This window comes from Sinohyriopsis cumingii, chromosome 17 (assembly GCF_028554795.1).
Source record: "Sinohyriopsis cumingii isolate HCF-2022 chromosome 17, ASM2855479v2, whole genome shotgun sequence".
In the NCBI taxonomy this organism is placed as follows: domain Eukaryota; kingdom Metazoa; phylum Mollusca; class Bivalvia; order Unionida; family Unionidae; genus Sinohyriopsis; species Sinohyriopsis cumingii.
Window position 1 is genome coordinate 18,774,492 of NC_142977.1, and position 20,481 is coordinate 18,794,972.

General features: G+C 38.6%; 1 protein-coding gene across 6 annotated transcripts in view; it reads right to left on the minus strand.

The window, feature by feature from the left end:
• Window positions 1-710: 710 nt before the first annotated feature.
• LOC149777852 (uncharacterized) overlaps window positions 711-20,481 on the minus strand; it is a 25,445-nt gene continuing 5,674 nt past the window's right edge. For 3 of the 6 annotated variants that reach the window (XM_089938924.1, XM_089938927.1, XM_089938926.1), the window contains exons 2-3: window positions 3,946-4,071; window positions 711-1,950 (exon numbers count right to left, since the gene is read on the minus strand). In XM_089938924.1, the coding sequence (XP_089795050.1) occupies window positions 983-1,950; window positions 3,946-4,039 (1,062 nt within the window). In that variant the 5' untranslated portion in view covers window positions 4,040-4,071 and the 3' untranslated portion in view covers window positions 711-982. Of the gene's footprint in view, window positions 1,951-3,945; window positions 4,072-16,017; window positions 16,326-20,481 lie in introns of those variants that run through there. The other 3 variants (XM_089938923.1, XM_089938925.1, XM_089938922.1) reach the window with 3 other exon arrangements.

Below are 20,481 nucleotides of genomic sequence, written 5' to 3' on the forward strand. Positions count from 1 at the left end.
CAACTGAAGGGAAAGCAAGAAAACCACCTGCAGTGAGACAACCAATTGTAGAGAAGGTGGATAACAACATTTTGGAAGAATTTGAGATGAAATTCTCAACGAATGTAAAAGAAATATCTGGCAAACAGCTCAGATCGTTACTCGATGTACAGTAGAACGCCATATTTTTTTCTCAATCTGCCTATCTTAGCCTCGTTTTCGCGATACATTAATATTCGTGAGGATCTCATTAAGAATGGTCTATTGCTTTATGTTACTGCATCGCGACTCTCATCTAAACTCTGCCCCCCCCCCCCTTATGACTGCATGGTAATGAATAATCCGAAAATAAACAAGTTAACTTGTCTAATTAGCAGCAAACAATGAACACTAAAGGTGGCACATCACATATTAAGCAGATTTCTCAAAGATCTGCTAGCGTTTACGTCGGGTCAAGCAAATAACCAACACTGATATTATCTGTCATTTCATACTGCGCCGGCAGATCGATGTCTATCATTTTTTCTATAGATTTGTCCCAACAAAATGTAGAGACCCAGATCTGCCAGCGTATTACGTGACAGCAATCAGATCTGTGATGTTCATAGTTAGAGTCGGTCTATACTCTAGAATGTACGGTAGTGAGTAAACCGAGTTGCTTCCCGGGTATCAAATCAAGCAGACCAGAGGGATAAACCGATATTGATAAACATACATGAATCAATGACAGCTTTATATTTTTCATGGGTTTACTTTCAGTTTACAAAATATTGGAACTGTTGCTGATTCTGATGCTAGTTCCTGCTCCACTAACAAAATGTAAAGACGCCGAAGAATGATTCTATTGGCGACTGCAATTTAAAAAAGACATACCAAATATTGTGTTTCAATGATATAGATTAATATATTTTGTATCTGAATAATTTATTCTCTCTCTCTCTCTCTCTCTCTCTCTCTCTCTCTCTCTCTCTCTTGTAGCGTCTAACACCATCTTTTTCACCATCTACACACTTGCATTGTTTTTTCCTCTTTGGTTTTCATTTAAGACGGCTAGTTTTTGTCGACCGCGAAAAGTAGTCATTTCCATAATTTCATTTTCCGGTTCTTCCAATGCGCCCTCTGGCGTATATTCTATGACAGTAGCGAGTGCTATCCTCTCTTTGGTTTTCGCATTGAAGGCCGCGTATCTTGGTCCTGCTATCTTACTCTGTTTATGCTTGTGTTTTTCTGGACTAGACGGTGCACTTATTGTTAAATGCGGTGTTGGTGGTGTAGCAGTCAATAGAAGAAGTTCTGGATTTGTATCCGAACTATAATGCCTTTTTCTAGTATTCCTCTTCGTATTTACATATGAAATGCATAATCCGTTGCCTTTCTTTAATTTTAAAAATATAACTATTAATATTACTGTAACCAGCAATAGTACGGCAAGCGCGACTGATAACGGAATAGCATATGTAGGCGGTCCATCTTGATTTTCGGTCTCCGCTGTGGAATTCTGGGTAACTAGTATGATGCAGTTTCGGGGTAAATTTTGATCTTCCTCAACTAGATCTCGAGATGGGAAACACCTATCCACATGTACACTTTTAACACAAACATAATACGTTGTACGTGACTGCAGTCCCAATATAGTAAATGTCATACTGTGTATATCTGGAAGAATATTGCACATAAAATTTGATCCGTTGAACGTCCAATATTGTACAGTAAACCGGAAGTCTGACAATATATCGTCTTTTGCTGATGAATTATGGGAATATGAGCTCGGTGGAATTTGATATGAGACAGAGAAAACCGCTGAGCTAGATTTAACAAATTCTGTTGCAAGATGGAGGACGCCTTCGCACCTTTTACCTGCCCACTCATCGTGGCACATACACTCAGCTTGGGATTTGTTATTTTCCGTTCGAACACGACAGGAACTATTGTTTTCGCACCGAAGCTGTTGACATATCCTTTCAGATTCATCTGGAATAAATAAATAAATAAATAAATAAATAAACGGGGAAGCTAGAAGAGAGAAATGACAGATGGAAAAGGGCCGTCCATTTTACTCGTACGCATGGAGGGGGTAACCCAGACGCATACGCTTGCGTGGGGGGGGGGGGGATGGCTTCTGATAATATACGTGCGCATAAGAAACGGGAGGGGGGAACCTAACCTGTCCGACTGAACCGGCTCAGTCGGCATTTGAATTTTAGCGGACACGAGACAAACTTTAAAGTTACGCTGCTTATTTCTTTGATGCAGCCAGACATTCAACGTCGGCGGACTATGTTTTATTAAATACGTTAATATTATCAATCCTTTATGGTGTCTGCGAGGATTAAATATAGGCCGTTCCATAGAATGGGGGGGGGGGTGCTTCAAGCATACGTACGTAGGTGAAAGGGTTGTAAAAAGGTATGCATGTGTACCAGGAAAGGGGAGGGGTCAAGCTTTGCCAGTTTCGTCCGTACAAACTAAATGGATGGCACCCCCCCCCCCAAAAAAAAAGGAAGAAACAAAAGCGTTGACTGTTGAGAAAAACATTCAAGTCCACTAGTACAGTTTACATTTATCAGCAAGAAATTAATTCATAAAAATTTAATATTTATCCAACACCACTGGGAAAAGTATATACATCTAGCTTTTTAAATCATTAATATCAACAATATATCATAAGGAAAAACACATATTAGGGGATAATTTGTTGATGCTGGTGTTATGGGTTTCAACGCCATTTTTCAACACATAATAGGTTATATAAGCATATAAATTGAAGAAAGAACCTGGAAAGAACCCCCACCCCCACGGGAAGCTACTGGTAACCTCCTCACATACCGAGACTAGAACCCACGTGGAGGACAGAAGGGTACATTTTAAAAGGTCATTTGATTGCATTTTGACATATGATATGTCTTTATTCTAACACAAAACACAATTTAATCTTCGCCTAAATTCAAAAGCATCATATCAAGTTTAATGGCCGCTGAGAGAGAGAGAGAGAGAGAGAGAGAGAGAGAGAGAGAGAGAGAGAGATTGTGGTTGTAGACGGAACATAATTTTGATGTGATGGTTCAGTTTGTAATAAGTAAAAAAAAAAGTATGTGGTTTTATCGGCATTTTTAGCACATGATGCTCAATACATGTATGGCAGTATATTTGGTGGAGGAAGGATGCGGGGAAACCCCGGGGAGAATCGCCTACCCACGGGAAGCTACTGGCAAGCTTTCTCACATACATACTTTGTCTGAGCGCCTGAAACCATTAGGCCACCTTGGGCCCCAGTATTATGTAAAAGAAAAAAAATAGATCATGCTTGGGACGTTTTTACCTTTGAAACATGACTTCAGTTAGGCCGGTGTTATGAAACTAGTGCACGCTGAGGGTAACTCCTAATTTTGTCGTTTTCACATTCTACTGAGTTGTTAAATAGTTATATCGCATTCGACCGAAATGGCGTGCGCTATTTTGTACTCGACTAATTAACAGAAAACGCCATGCTACTTTTGACCAAGTGGTATCGCATAGATTCGAATGAGTGTCACATACGACTCAGCTGATAGCGCGTACTGCCGATTAACCGAATGTAATAAAAAGTGTACCCTCTAATATAACTGTCAGTCATACACATAGGATAAAATAGTACTTTATGTATGACTAATAGTTAAATTGTAAGCAACGATATGAGCCCCTGTGCTGGTGAACTATGTTATTATCCTAATTGCAATAGTTATCCGCCAATCACATAAAGTTTTATATCTTCGCGTACGGAGACTGAGCTGTGCGGAAGAGTTGATGCAAATTCAGATATTTTAAAGCTGCATTTCCATTGGCTAATTAATAAATCACCAGAACAGGACCCTTTAAAAGATGGCTGTCATATCTTCTCTTAGGACAGCGAAGATCTGACTTTAATCAGATTGGAACTGTGCTTAATAATATTTGAAAGAAAGGAGACTTTTACAGAAACAGAATTACCTGTAGCAGCTGAAAATCCAGAACACGGGACTCTTACAGTGATACAGAACATGACGAGAATTTGTACACAGGAATAAGAGCTGACTGTGACCATATTACGTCATGGCTTATGACTTTGAATGCTGTCTGAAAATAGAAATGAAATCAATATGTATCTAACCAGTGACAGCTTGCTACCTCACTTATTTACAAATTATGTTATCTGATATCCGCTGTATCTGAGCACCTGTGGTTAATACGCTTTAATCTTTGCCGGTCTTAACTTCTTTGTTTTTTTTCTTGCCTTTCATTTTTTCTCTGTTTTCTTCATGACTAAGAAACTGCACGGAATTTGATGTGAATGATTAAGGAGACTGGTTTTCAGATCTCTTTTCAGTTTACTAAAGGTATACCTGATTTACAAAATCCAGAAACCGATGTACTGCATCATATGAAGTCGTGAATGGCTGAGTAGTACTGTTTAGCAAAAAATGGAGACAATGCTGATCTTTTGGAAAGATTTATATTCCGACCTTAATCAAGATGTGTCCTATAATCAACTCGAACTGTCAATACCGTGTCTGGCTGGTTCACTAGATAAAGTCTGGAGTTCTGTTGGGACAATGCTGTAAGTTAGCTACGATGTCGTAGCCTCAACTTGATTTGTTGTGGTTGAGGCTACGAACCGATCCCATATCATGTAATGGAGCAACAAAAAAACAAAATCATCACTAAAGTCAGAAAAACAAACAGTGTAGAAATCAACTACATAAGTATAATCATGTTGTGAAAGAAGTTTTGCTTATTTTGAATTTATTAAGCCCTTACACGATAAAATAAATTGGCATGGTTACTCTAACCTTATCCTGTCCGCCATGACAAATAACGCGAGACTCTCGCCGTGACCCCTTTTCTACGTAAGGCTTGCCAGACCATATTTTGGATATTCTACGCTATATTATTATCAATCAAGTGGCGAATAATCGCTTCCTGGTGGAATTTCAAAGTTGCCGATAAACCGTATTTACTTTTAATGCGCAGAATTTCTGACCCAAAGGCGCCACATTTTTACTACGATTTGTTTACATTTCCAAATAAGGCGTCAATGTGGGACACAAACAAACGAGACTGAGAACGGAAGTAATCATTATTTGAAATAATATGGCGGACGATCTAAACGAAAATATCGGCTAAAAAAGGTAAACGAGATTTTACAACTACTTCTACAATGATTTTCGATACTTCCGGTATTAAATAAGAGGACTATTCAATTTATTGGATTATATGCAAGGAATATGTTTAAAGTGTTATTATTAGGCTAAAAGAGCACCGGGTGTGAATCACACCCAGCTTGCTCCATTAACACGTATATGCTCATGTTAGTACCCTGTCCACGAGGTACGAGTAAGGGTACTAATATTAGTACTATGCTGTAAGTATGCAGATAAAGCTGGGACGTGCCACAAACCCTGAATTTGCATGTGTTGTAAACCTGCTGTAGCCTATATACGAAAATTAACAAGCCCGTAAAGTTTTGACGTACCTGCTATTACTCTCTCTCTAATCTTTTATTCAGCCTGAGCCAGCACGTTGATATTTGCATGCTAGCACCAGCAGCAAGCAACCGTTATTATGGGCAACTTTCTTCTTCACTATGATAATTCGATTGTATAGTGATTTCAGACTTAGTGCCGCCACTTATGCCAAATTCACCTTTATTCGTATCTAGGACAGCAGAAATTTAAACACATTAAAAATAAAATAGAAAAATAAACTGGAGCGTTTATATCTATTTTTGTTTCAAAATCTTAATGGCAAAGAAAGCAACACAATCATCAATGTTCAAGTTCTGGAAGAGAAAAAGCATACCGGAATTGGAGTCAGTTACAGTCAGTTTCAAGGAAAAAACAACAGATAATCGAATCTGGCCAATCAGTTGATCACGATGCAGTAGCTTCTACAAGTGTAGTCCGCGTTTCCTCTGACCCTTGCCACCCCATTTTTTATATTTGGACATTTATGTTGGGGTGTAGGGTCAGAGCGCATTCCCTATCGAAAAGTTGGAATTCGCCGACACCATTTGGTGTCGGCACGGGATAGCCGCGTTCTAGTCGACCCAGCACACTCGAACGACCTTTCATCGAGATATACCTGCATTAAATCGATAGGAATATGATTTATTTTCTCAAAAATCGTGAGCATAGCATTTGTCGTGTCTTTAATCCGCTGACAGACGAGACGAAAGTCGTTGCTGAAATTTGACCTGGATCTGTCCATTTGCATTCCGAGTCACATGACTATACAACTCTCGGAACCTACATCTCAATGATATCAGTGGTCATATAGTCACGTGCTATCTTAAAAATTTCCCAAGTTGTTCTACAAAGTTGTTGTTGTTGTTGTTGTTGGGTTTAACGCCATTTTTCAGCACACGATAGGCTATACATGGCGGCCAGTATTGATGGTGGAGGAAGAACCCGGGAAAACCCCCGGAAAGAACCACCGACCCACGAGAAGCTACTGGCAGGCTTTCTCACATACCCACATTGGCCGAATCTGAGACTCGAACCCACGCAGACAGAGGTTGTTCTACATAGAATTTGGACATATTATATAGAAGTCACTTAATGTTTGTAAATAAATATAATGCACACTTAATTCTCAACATATTTATTCTGAGAACAACGAACAGAAACCTGTCGGTATCGCAGCAGGGTAGAGAAAACCATTTTCAAAAAGTACCGAGCACGTGTCAGCGATGTTTGTTTTTTTTGTTGGTGTCACGTGACTAGCACATTGACACGTGCTGTTCGAAGTGAATCTGGTTTTCTTCAAATTTCTGCAACATATACAGATTTCGTCGTTGTTTTCACAATAAATATTTTGAAAAGTTTATGTTTTTTCATTTTTCTATAAAAACTACATGAGTTTTATTTATATATTCGATTTTGTTTACTACAGCAACGCTAGAAATGGTTTGTTGTTGATATCATGTGACTGTATGACCTCTGATGTCATTGAGATATGGGTTACCTCAGAAACAGATCTGTAGATCAAAGACTCGGTGATCTGTTGGTTATTGCATGCCTCCGTGAAGATGCAACAAATGTCAACACTGACACAGTAATTGATGATTTCGGCCGTATGAAGGAAAGGCGATATTCTTAGTTTTAGCAAATCGTTTCGAATTTCTTGGAAGTATGTATAAATAAATCCATAAAAACCTAATATATATTAAGCGACAATGCGGATTATCTGATTTTTATTTGTTGGTAGCATGCGAAGGTTGCAAACTTTTGTGAGAATTTATGACCGAAAACTCTCGTGTTCCCGCGAGAATTTTCGGTCATATATTCACCCAGATGTTTGCAAGCTCAGCATGCTAACAACAAATAAAAAGTCCCAATATGCACACATCTTACAGCACTGGCTCGTACATGTAGGCTGTAGCCTATACACGAAAATTAAGAAGCCCGTCAAGTTCCTCCCTTCCTCCCTGCAAAAAGTTGAAATTACGTCCCTGAGATAAAGGACATAGGAAAGAGGCTCAAACAACAATTAAAGATCTTAACAAACGACACATATGCATAATATCGGATGCTGTATTAAGACAATGTCATTATGTATATGTGTGCGTGCGTGCGTGCGTGCGTGATTCTAAGAAATCCTAATTATCTCAATGTTTCTTTTTATGCGCTTGTCAAATGAAAACACGTTTCAGTTTGTTTCAAAATCTAGTAATTTTACCAATTTTTCTGCAATCCCAATGTAGTAGTGAAATGCATTAATAATGTCCCAGTTTCATATCGGGTCACATGTGACACATTTTAAACAAGAATATTTTAAAAATCATGTCCTGTACCAATTTTGATGTCTAGGCAACTCCGTTAAGTACATTAGTACTTACTGTTATATCCTACTGATACCTGGTTAATACAATCTCCTTTTGTGCGTGTGTGTGTGTGTGTGATTTGGATTTTTAACGAAGCTTTGACAATTTTCAGTCATATCGCTAAGTTGTGTACAGTGTGACCGTTTATAATGATGTCTAGCACTGGGGCATCATGCCGCAGACATGTAACATGATGTCCCACCCAGTCACACTATCCTGGAACCAGGACGATCAATCCTAACACTAACATCTCAATGCTGAGCGCCTGGCGAGGCAGCCGTCAGTACCATATTTATAAGTCTTTGGTAAGACTAGGTCTGGGTTCGAACCTCTGACTTCCAGCATCCTTGACGGACGCTCTAACCATTACGCCACCGGAGCGGTCTTCCTGTTTGATATCGGATTCAATGTCATGTTAGTACCCGGAAAAGGTAAACTCAAGAAAGACTGAATCAATACGAACGCAATTAAATGAACGCAAAGAAAGTGGAATACGGTCTCACAACCTGAATCGATGCAATCATACTGCAACAGCGATAAATGAAACAATATTCAGCAGTAAACAGGAAAACAAAGCTGTTGATCAGAATCATACCAAAATCTCTTGCACAAAAGTCAAGCTCAAAATCAGGCCTAAATGTCTGGCCTAATTAGATCGAACACTTATCCTCTCGCAACAAAGCTATGCTTAAATACCACCTACTAATTGATCCAGATGAAGCGCAGATACAATAACGCACCACCAAAGGCTACGGATGAGTAAGAACTCGGGTGTTTTAGTAGAATCTTTACACTAGCGATATTTGGACTAGACAATTCTCAAACACACTCCTGTAAACACAATTTCCGCACAAACTGAATCTAGTGTTTGCATAACTGATAAAATCGACAAGATCACTGGATGACTAATAATTAAAAGAAAATAAGTTTGGTCGTCTTTAATATCCACAAATACGATGATATATTCTTAAAGTATATTCACTGTTTATTCAGCTTTTATACGAAGGACACAATCTTCATACTATGTCCTAATGGGCGTTGCTCTCTCAAAAGGGGACAAAGTTTAGCTTATATCAATTAAAGTGTATGACATTTACCTGGAATATATGAAACGATTACCCAAATCTCGCTACATAGCGTCAACACATAATGATAAATCCGTTGATTCGCACTATACAGTATCATTATGTATTACTAAAATTGCACACTGACCAACATATCAACGGGAACCTATTTAAGAACTAATGATCTCTCTCTCTCTCTCTCTCTCTCTCTCTCTCTCTCGTTTCTTTGGGACAACGTTCATCTTTTGTGGTTGGAAAATTGAATTTAATCAAATACTGCTTTTTTTAAAAGAGCCCGTCATGTAATACTAATTTATGTTCAAGCCAAGCATTAGCTGATGTTAAAGACTAGTCTCACATAAAGCGGCCAATCATAAACACACTATTAGTAGTTTTACAGAAGAAGTGACCTATCATAAGCAGTGGTTTCACAGAGGAAGTGGCCTATCATAAACACAATCAGCAGTCTCACATAGGAAGCGGCCTATTATAAATACATAATCAGCAGTTTCACAGAGGAAGTGGCCTATCATAAACACACAATCAGCAGTTTCACAGAGGAAGCGGCCTATTATAAATACATAAGCAGTTTCACAGAGGAAGTGGCCTATCATAAACACATAATCAGCAGTTTCCCAGAGGAAGTGGCCTATCATAAACACATAATCAGCAGTTTCACAGAGGAAGCGGCCTATCATAAACACATAATCAGCAGTTTCACAGAGGAAGCGGCCTATTATAAATACATAATCAGCAGTTTCACAGAGGAAGCGGCCTATCATAAACACATAATCAGCAGTTTCACAAAGGAAGCGGCCTATTATAAATACATAATCAGCAGTTTCACAGAGGAAGTGGCCTATCATAAACACATAATCAGCAGTTTCACAGAGGAAGCGGCCTATTATAAATACATAATCAGCAGTTTCACAGAGGAAGTGGCCTATCATAAACACATAATCAGCAGTTTCACAGAGGAAGCGGCCTATTATAAATACATAATCAGCAGTTTCACAGAGGAAGCGGCCTATCATAAACACATAATCAGCAGTTTCACAGAGGAAGCGGCCTATTATAAATACATAATCAGCAGTTTCACAGAGGAAGCGGCCTATTATAAACACATAATCAGCAGTTTCACAGAGGAAGTGGCCTATCATAAACACATAATCAGCAGTTTCACAGAGGAAGCGGCCTATTATAAATACATAATCAGCAGTTTCACAGAGGATGAGGTCTATCATAAACACACAGTAGTTTCACAGAAGAAGCGGCCTTTCATAAATAAACAATTACTAGACTCATGGCATCTTCGCTAGGCAAGGTTTCGAGAACTATATATACACGTTGGCATATCGGGCACATATTTCTGTGCTTCGGGTCTCTAAATTTCGCTGGATGCGGCGGCAAGCCTCCGCATCCAATCAAAATTAAGTTGTTCAAATTTGAACACTGTTCCTTCGTGATCGAGACAAGGGCTGCACACAACTTCAATGGACTGATAAATAAGAAATTGTTCAGTGCCTGTCCGTGTTTGCACAAATATCTTTCACTGAAATACATCTGCAATGGCTTCGCCCTTGTACACATTCATACCTTCGATATTAAACTTTCAAAGTATCCTTTTAATGTCAATTGCCTTCACTGTTTTCGGCCGATGTACAATGCACCACACTATCGGTTAGTTGGCATTACATACTAAGGAAGGCAACACATTAAAAAACAATAGATGTCGCTAGGACAAAGCACCGATATAGCTGTTCGATCCGCCAAGGTGTAGATAGGGTTATCGTAACCTTGGCTAGCGAAGATCGTCTCACGGACGAAGCGGCCTATCATAAACACACAATCACTCGTCTCACAGAGGAAGCGGCCTATCATAAATGCACAAACATTACTCTCACAGAGGAAGCGGCCTATCATAAACACACAATCGGTAGTTTCACATAGCGGCCTATCATAAACACACAATCGGTAGTTTCACATAGCGGCCTATCATAAACACACAATCAGTAGTTTCACATAGCGGCCTATCATAAACACACAATCGGTAGTTTCACATAGCGGCCGATCATAAATACACGTATAGTAGTCTTACAGATAGATGGATAAATACACATGCAGTAATCTCACAGATGATGTGGGCAATCATAAACACACGTACAGTAGTCTCGTAGATGATGTGGGCAATCATAAATGTAGAATCAGTAGTCTCGCAGATGATGTGGGTAATCAAATATAGAATCAGTAGTCTTGCAGATGATTTCGGCAATCATAAATACGTAATAAATAGTCTCACAGATGATTGTTTGTGTGTTTGTTTTGTTTTGTGGCTTACCATTTGTATGCACATGATCACCCAAGCCACCAAAAAAACCGAGAGGAACCATCCACCCATGGGAAGCTACCATGAAGCTGTCCTACAAACCCACATAGAAAAGATGCCAGTGACCTGTAAGGGCAAGCGACTTTGACATTTCGGCCACTCGGTGCTGCCCCCTAACAGACGAAGTGGCTTATGGTAAATATTATCACATATGACGTGGCCTATCAGAGGCGGCGTTAAGAGTACGCGGGGCCTAGGGCCGACCATGACCGCACGGGGCCAGATGATTGGTTATCTCGATTGGTATGTTACTGCAAACACTGATTATGTCAAGACTAGATCAACTTTCGCGATCTGACGCACGAATTTAGTTTTTACATTATTCATTAAAAAAAAATCCTGTTTGTGGACAACGTTTTTTTAAAAATCGAAATAACAATATGAGACCTTAGGCATGAAGCGCGGGCCCCCCTCAAGAGCGGGGCTTAGGGCAGTCGCCCCACTTGCCACCCCCAAACGCCGTTCATGTGGCCTATAATGAATACTGATCTAGCATTTATGTCATGATAGTGGTTCTTGTTGCAAACTATTGTACCGGGAAAGAGGATGGAAAGTTACAAAATAATGTTTGCTATACAAACCCTTGGATTAGCAACCGATGTCAGTCGTAACACAATCACCATATCCAGTGCCGTATTACCCATTATGTACACCAAGGACGTGCTTAGGGCCCCAGCCCAAAAAGGGCCCCATAACAAATTCAGATTAATTATGGGTGATAAAAATAAATTAAATATATATGATCACTGCCATCTGCATGTACGATTATTTTGATTAGGAATGATGGCAACACGGGTAGTTTTCCACCATATTAGCTTTTAATATCGTTTTGGGACTTTGTTTGATTTTCACATCATTTTGGAGGAGGGGGGGAGCACCATAAATTCTTCGGTGCCTAGGGCCCGGCACTGACTATATGCACAATAACATCAAAACTAAAGCCACAATCATCACTGCTACTACAACTATCACATTCACTACTACTAAGGAGCCCCGGGTGGGCAAGTGGTCTAAAAAGTGCTCGCCATTAACAATCACTGCCATCTCACCTCTGGGCTCTAGTCTCGGGCTCAACCACTGCAGGTATGAGAAAGCTGCAAGTAGCTTCCCGTGGGTCATTGATTCTTACCGGAGCTTTCCCATGTTCTTACTCAACCAGTTATGATGGCCGCCATTTATGGACAATCTTCCTCAGCGAAACGGCGTTAAACCCGAAAACAACAAATCAAACAACTACTACTACTATCCATTTATTTACATGTGGCTCTGTTGAGAGTTAACGGCATGCTGCCAGAAGAGCGATGATACTTCATACAACAGTTTGGACATAAACAAACAATTTACCAAGTTTAGTGACATTAATCTTTATCAAGACGCAGCTGTCATGAAATCCATAACATGCGCCGGATGCATGTGTGTGAATAAAGTAACACGTGTTACCTGACAATAAGTCATAATATGTCACAATATGTGATAATATGATACTGCACATCAGACAAAAAACAGAATATGTGTTTTCGGTCGGCCGACCATCCCTGTTTCTCAATGCCCAACCTATTTTCCAGCATGGTAAAAAATAAAATAAAATATTTTTTATATTAAAAAAGCATATATATGTGTGTGTGTGTGTGTGTGACGTTTTAAGAAAAAACACCTGCCTGGTCTAATTTTAAAATGAGTACAATTGGGAACACATTTTTTTTGTCTCAACTGCTGAGCATATCTCATAGATTTATCATTAGGTTATAATCTACAGCTAATTAATTCAGTGTGTTTGTGTAACTCGTGTATGTTGCAGCCTTTTAGTTTGCTTACAGTAGGTCATATTTGCTTTTGCGTCTCCCCTCCCCCACCGTAAAATATGGAGATAAACTTGCCCACCGTACAGCACGTGCGTGCCGAGTACATGTGTGCACCCTGCCGTGCAAAATTCTCCTACACACTTAAGGATAGAGACTTAACGGTTAGATGCGCGTGTGCGATGGACACTTCGAAAAGTAATCTGTACCCTAAAAGGCAGGGTTGCAGGTGTAGTGAGTTGGGGTGAGGTAAAGGTGTGGACACTTAACGGATTTTTATATGACTCACTCGAAAATTTGTGATTTGTACATTCCCTTTCCTTAATAACAGCTCATAATTGCGGTCATGGAACTAAGCAAATTTTTTTCAGGGGATTGTGCTGAAAATCTGCAAACGTAATGTTCTTCAATAAAGACTCGTTTGGGCCTATATCAGCGGGTTTAATGCAATTATTACCTCACACTAAGGTTTTGAGAATGGCGTCTATAAATACTTCAAGATACAGTTAGCGTTATATTTACACTATTATCTCGGTTGCGACGTGTCAGGTACAATAATATGCTGTGGGTAAAAGGTTGCATTTTTGTGGTCAACAGCACTCCTTGTTATCGAGTTAATAAAGATCTTTGTACCTGTATAGTACGGGTACAAAATGGGTATCACCACTCCCGGTGCCCGATTAAACCCAATGGAGGCCCTTAGGCAGTCGAAATCTTGCCCCCCCCCCCCCATTATCTTCTAATACATTTTTTATATTTTACTAACCAACATTTTAATAAACCAATTTTACTACACAAAACAAATATTAACCATTAGTATTGTTATTTAACAAATTAACATTTTATATTATTAAACAAAAATTATTAAATAATTATTGTCGCGGGGCCTCTAAAAGCCGTGGGGCCCATAGGCGGGTGCCTACTCTGAGTATTTTGGTAATCCGGCACTGACCACACCCTTTAAACGATAAAAAAAATTAACTGCATGCCTTGTTTTACATCTAACTTAAGGTTATATAGCATTTGTTGTTGTTGTTGTGGGGTTTAACCCATTTTTCAGCACACGATAGGCTATGCATGTCGGCCAGTATTAATGGTGGAGGAAGAACCCGGGAAAACCCCAGGAAGAACCACCGACCCACGAGAAGCTACTGGCAAGCTTCCTCACATACCCTCTTACAGCATTAGTCTTTATATGAATAATCTGATTCGCGAGCGCGTGTGAATGAGTGATACAGTCATGGTAAATTAATTTTAATGTGATTTCACTATAAATTATATAATCGTGAAATAATATTCTGGACATAGTTTTATTAATTCGTATTTGACTATATTTCTGTCAGTTGTAAATATACAACTGTCTTCATTTCAACGCAGAGACCAGATATGGCCCCCACACCCACCCACCTCACACATCATTCCACCTCTTACAAAAGTTGGCATACCAGAAGAGTATCGTGACCTATATTTAAAAAAAAATATATATATATATTTATCCTTGTGCGACTTTTATTGCTGGCGAGGCTAAAATATGACCTTGTATGAGATCACAGACTGTAGCCAGTACTGACACAAAAACATGTACATTCGCCAAGTAACTTTAGTATACACATCACTGCTTGATTTAAACTGAAAGCAGTTGGCACACGGGATTCCGTGGAGTCAATAGATTGCTTTCATAAGACGCAATAGGTTTTAATAATTGCCCCTATTGTAATTCCTTAATAATTACGTCCCTTGTAAAAATCATATTTCCCCATGTTTCGTGTCAACCCCTCATAACTTGTATATGGGTTTATTCCAAGTAAATTCCTCTTGTTGCCAATGTGTCTTAAAAACAAAATAGCACGATTATTTAGTGTAGATAAGAAAAAATTACAAGTTATAATTGTATTTCTATAATCCAAAAATTGGCCCGATGTGCTCTCCTGTATGTTGTAAGTGGCGACTAATTAATGGCGACAAGAACCACGGTTGCTGAGTGGTTAGCGAACGGGACCCACGATCGAAAGGGCAAGGTACGTTGCCTCGCAACACTAAATAACCTATTTGTGCTGATATGACGTAACCAAGCCTATTAAATAAATTTAAAAAGTACTGCTTCAGCCAGCAAGCACATAAGGGAGGTTAAAAAGGATAACGGACAAAGTTATCCAAGAGCGGTAAATCTAAAATAACTAAAACGTTAAATAAAGTAACAAGTAAAACAAGTAGGACTCACTTTAAATGGAGACAATGAACAATCAGTCTCACTATGTAGGTAGGCAGCTAGATAGGTAGGTACGTAGATAGATAGGTAAGCGCAGTGCTGGTTATAAAGTGCCTATTAAAACATAAACTCTAAACATGCAAAGGTATCAGTTGTAAAACTAAGTAGAAAGATAAACTATTCAAAAAATAAACGCAGACATGTTACCCCCACCCCCCCAAAAATAAAAATAATAAAAGGCAAAAGAAAAAGATGTGAGCATCATGTAGACAGTAAATACATGGTATATACATTAAATTATAATAGCTGTAAACAGGTATATTCCATTGAAAATAATGTCAAACTAGAACATGTTATTTAAACGGGATTATTTATAAACCGTCAGAGATTTTATCTGGTGGCGTATATTCAGAATTCTTCAATATCGAGTTCACATCAAAACAATATGTGTCGCAATCGAAATATTTTTCCGAAAGGTAAAGGATGGGCAAAACACAGTGAATATTCTGTAACACAACACCTTAAAATCAAAGTAGAATATGTCGTTCACACTTAAATAGCATTAAAATATACAGAAAAACCCTTGCTGTACAATCGAAATTTGAAAGAACAACGACCAATCCTAGTGATTACAACAATTCTGTAAAGACACTGTGAAATATGCCACCTCACTTCTACTTATGTATTAAAGTAACAAGACATGCACGCGCAGAATTAGTAACCCTCAATATGTCCATACTTGCCTGTCTATCTTTAAATCTAACTGTCTATCTATATGTATGTATGTATGTCTCACCAACATAAATAACATGTCTCCATCATTCCAAATATGCCTATTACTTTACCTGCCTTCCTTCCTGAACATCGGTACATTACTTGTAACACATAGACCTAATTCTGTCCACTGGGCACAGTATGTGACTTGCATCAGACGGTCACCTTTCTGTCTTCTTTTTTATTAAAACTCATATGACTGGTGTAGACCTTATCTACACGACCTTTCGAATGACGTTTACAGATTCTATTGCGATGACAGAGCACGCCACTTTAATCGTACATACTGTACTTACATTGTAATCCACAGCCTAACATTAGTATGCCATCACGTGATTAGTGTCTAGACAAACAGATTAGTGTAAGATGATGTCATACTTTAAAAAACTAAACATAACACAAATTATGTTGAATGTACCTTCACTTAAATTGTTCATTTTAGGGAAACCTCAGTAGCCGAATATTAAGAAAATAACATATACACTTGTTTCCAAAATGAGAGAGAGAGAGAGAGAGAGAGAGAGAGAGAGAGAGAGAGAGAGTTGTTGTTGTTGTTGTAGGGTTTAACGCCATTTTTCAGCACACGATAGGCTATACATGGCGGCCAGTATTATTGGTGGAGGAAGAACCCGGGAAAACCCCTGAAAGAACCACCGACCCACAAGAGAGAGAGAGAGAGAGAGAGAGAGAGAGAGAGAGAGAGATTCGGATTTGGATTTAGCTTTAACAATTTTCAGTCATATCGCTACGATGTCTGCAGTGTGTCAGTTTATAGTGATGTCTAGCACTGGGACATCGTTCCGCAGACATGTAGCAGATTTCCTACCCAGTCACATTTTCCTGACACCATGCCAACCAGTCCTAACACTAACCTCTTAATGCTGAACGCCAAGCGAGGCAACTGTTGGCATCATTTCATAAGTCTTGGGTATGAGAGAGAGAGAGAGGTAGTAATCATAGTTAAGCTTTTAGTTGTAGAAAATTAAAATTTCTGGGATAATCGTTTGATGTTACGTCTATTTATATAGATACACTGTAGCAATATGTGACCTGTCGTTTCAAACTGGAGTATTTCAATGTTTACATAAGTTAATAAATCTATAGGTGTGTGTGTCGAGGGGTGGGGAGGGTACAGATAAGTTTGAGTGGTAGGTCTCTACGTGTGTAACCAGCTAACTGTCTGTTAGAAAAGACTGTTACAGTTTCGCTTGATATAGCTCATAAACATCTGCAATCATAAAACATAAACATAATAATAAAAGTGACAAAAACCTAAAGCTATTAGCAACGTGTATACTTGTTCCTAGTCGATAAAATATGGGTAGCAAACACTTAGATTTTACAAAAGCAGACATGAGTGTGTTTCATGATCAGGGACTATACTTCCAAAAACAGACCCGACTGTGAGTTGTGATGAGGGATACATAGTTGAACAAAATGTTGACATAGGAAGCACTGTGAGGCAGACTCCTGTACGAGTTAAGAAACAAAATGTACACTTAATTCGCTTGAATTATCCCTTCTGCTACGGGGCCCCGAGTGGCCGAGTGGTCGAAAATGCTCTCCGTCACGGATCACTGACATCTGACCTCTGTCTGCGTGGGTTCGAGTCTCGGGTTAGGCCAATGTGAATATGTGAGAAAGCTTGCCGGTAGCTTCTCGTGGGTCGGTTGTTCTTTCCGGGGTTTTCCCGGGTTCTTCCTCCACCATTAATACTGGCCGTCATGTATAGCCTATCCTGTGCTGAAAAATGGCGTTAAACCCTATAACAACAACATCAACCCTTCTGCTAATAAAAACCATTGCGTGTAAGGACGTGGGATCAGTGACCTTAACTCCACTAAGTTCAGACACTGGTTGCTAACAAAAAATATCATACAATATATTGACAATAATAAGATGAACGGTAAATCAAGGTATGTTCAACTAACACTGGGTAATCCTTTCTGCGGAAATCAAATACATTAAATCGACGGACAATAAGGGGCCATAACTTTGCTAATTGCACTTACTGATTGCTAAGAAGGAATTTCATAAGATATGTTGGCAATAGTAATCTGCATACTAAATCTACTAATGTTCCATTAATACTGCATAATCGTTTGCTGCGGAAATCAAATATTTAATCGACGGGCAATCTTGGACCATAGCTGCAATACCGATGTAGAATACTGGCAATCAATCCATTTCAGCTTTCATTAATACAAAACTGCATACTAATTTGATTTAAATCAGCTATTATGCAGAAAGTAAACTATCTAAGGGACGAAGAGCTGAGAGCATAACTCTGCAAAATGACAGCTTATAATGTACGGACATTAGAGAAGCAAATACCTGACTTAAACGTGATTTTTTTTTTTTTTTTTTTTGGGGTGGGTGGGTGGACATTCTGGGAACATAACTCTAATAAACAATAACCCATGACGCTGGAAATCAGATGAGTTCATGTTAGACTAAAATCACATTACCTAATTTAGTTGAAATCCATTTAGCACTATCAAAAGGAAGCCATGGAAACAAAAACTAACTTAAAAAAGGATATCAGGAATAATAACTCCACCGAATTAGGACTAAAAATAATTATAATCAGGATCGTCTTAAATAATTTCAGTACAATGGTGTATACCAGATTTCACCAGTAATCCATCAATCCTTAACAAACTTATGTTGCTGTGGAGACCAAAGTTTAGGAGGACGGGCACTGAGGATGCATACTTTTAATTAACGATGACAATAAACTCATCCAAAGTAATTATAATGCCGCATACCCAATCCTTTCTTGCGCTGCACAATCAAAGAATAGAAAGGTGAAAATAGCATGGGTCATAATTCCACACAATTATGATGTATAATTTTTTTTACATATTTTTCCTCGACCCGAAACCTTACAAATATAAAAGCGTTTACACAATTTGGTTGAAATGAAAGATTCCATAGTAAAGTTACGCTGCTGAAACCAATAGTCATGTTGCAGAAACCCAGGTTTAGAGTGCCGAACATTAATTAGCCAAAGCACTAACGATTCACAACCAACGACACTAAAAATCGAATTCATGTGACGAATCATAATCAGAAAGCAACATTCGACAATTAAGATCTAATGTGTGTGTGTGTGTGTGTGTGTGTGTGTGTGATTAGAATTTTTAACGTAGTTTTAAAAACAATTCAGTCATATCGCTATGATGCCTGCAGTGTGGCAAGTTTATAGTGATGTCTAGCACTGGGGCATCATGCCGCAGACAAATATCATGATGTCCCACCCAGTCACATTATCCTGACACCAGGCCAACCAGTCCTAACACTAATCTCTTAATGCTGAGCGCCTAGCGAGGCAGCTCTTAGTACCATTTTTGTAAGTCTTTGGTATGATTCGGCCGGGGATCGAACCCACAACCTCCCGCTTCCGAGACGGACGCTCTAACCACTAGGCCACCGGAGCGGTTAAGATCTAATTATGCATGTTAAAATAATACTGTGGAAACCGAGTTAACATACTGAGAGTTGAATAAATCTTACATTACTTTAAAAGCTCCGTCGACTATTTTTATTATAAAAGTAAAATATTAGAAGTCAATAACTGTATTTGAATAAAAAGGTATAGAAATCTCACCTTCAATACATTATAATTCATTCAAACAATAAAGGGCGGAACCGTGATCTCGTTTTCGTTTATTGTAAAACACGTGGGCATGAGGATTTCGATTTTACTGTATCGAGTTATTTACGAGACAAATATATGAACGACTTATCGTATACAATTTCGAGTAGTTTGTATAGGGTAAAAAATATACTTATCAATGAATACAACATATTCTTTTACCCAAATATAACAGGTTCCTTACTTGACAGTGAACATTTATAATCCTTTATTAAAGCGGTTAAAGCTTTTTCAAAAATACATGTCACTTCGATGAATGTCAGAAGTATTCAGGGACAAAACATTATTTATTTAAAAGGAAATTATATGATCAACATACGCCAATTAAGAAACAAGAATTTATAAAAGAGAATGATATTGCAAAGTCTTTATGGAGACAGTGGGGGCGGGAGAGGGGAATATCAATACTTTCAGACTAAAATACAAATATAGCACAATAAATGGAGGGGGGGGTCACATAATTTAGTAACTCTAGCTTAAAACTGGGAAAATGAATTCCTTTGATGTGCATGGTTCCAGAAAATAACTTATAAAATGCTCTCCGTAAATTTCTGATGTTGATACATACCATTCTTTGATTATTATGAATGGTAAAGATCAACTGTTATTTTATCAACAGATACAACAATTATAATGCACCATTTGACGGGCAAGCAGGTTGCACTCTTACAAATATACTAAAAAATATTATAATAACCGTATATAGTTGCGTTTTAAGTCGAGTCCTACTGCAAACTGCACAGACAGAGATCTGTCGTCGCATAATGCGATCTGT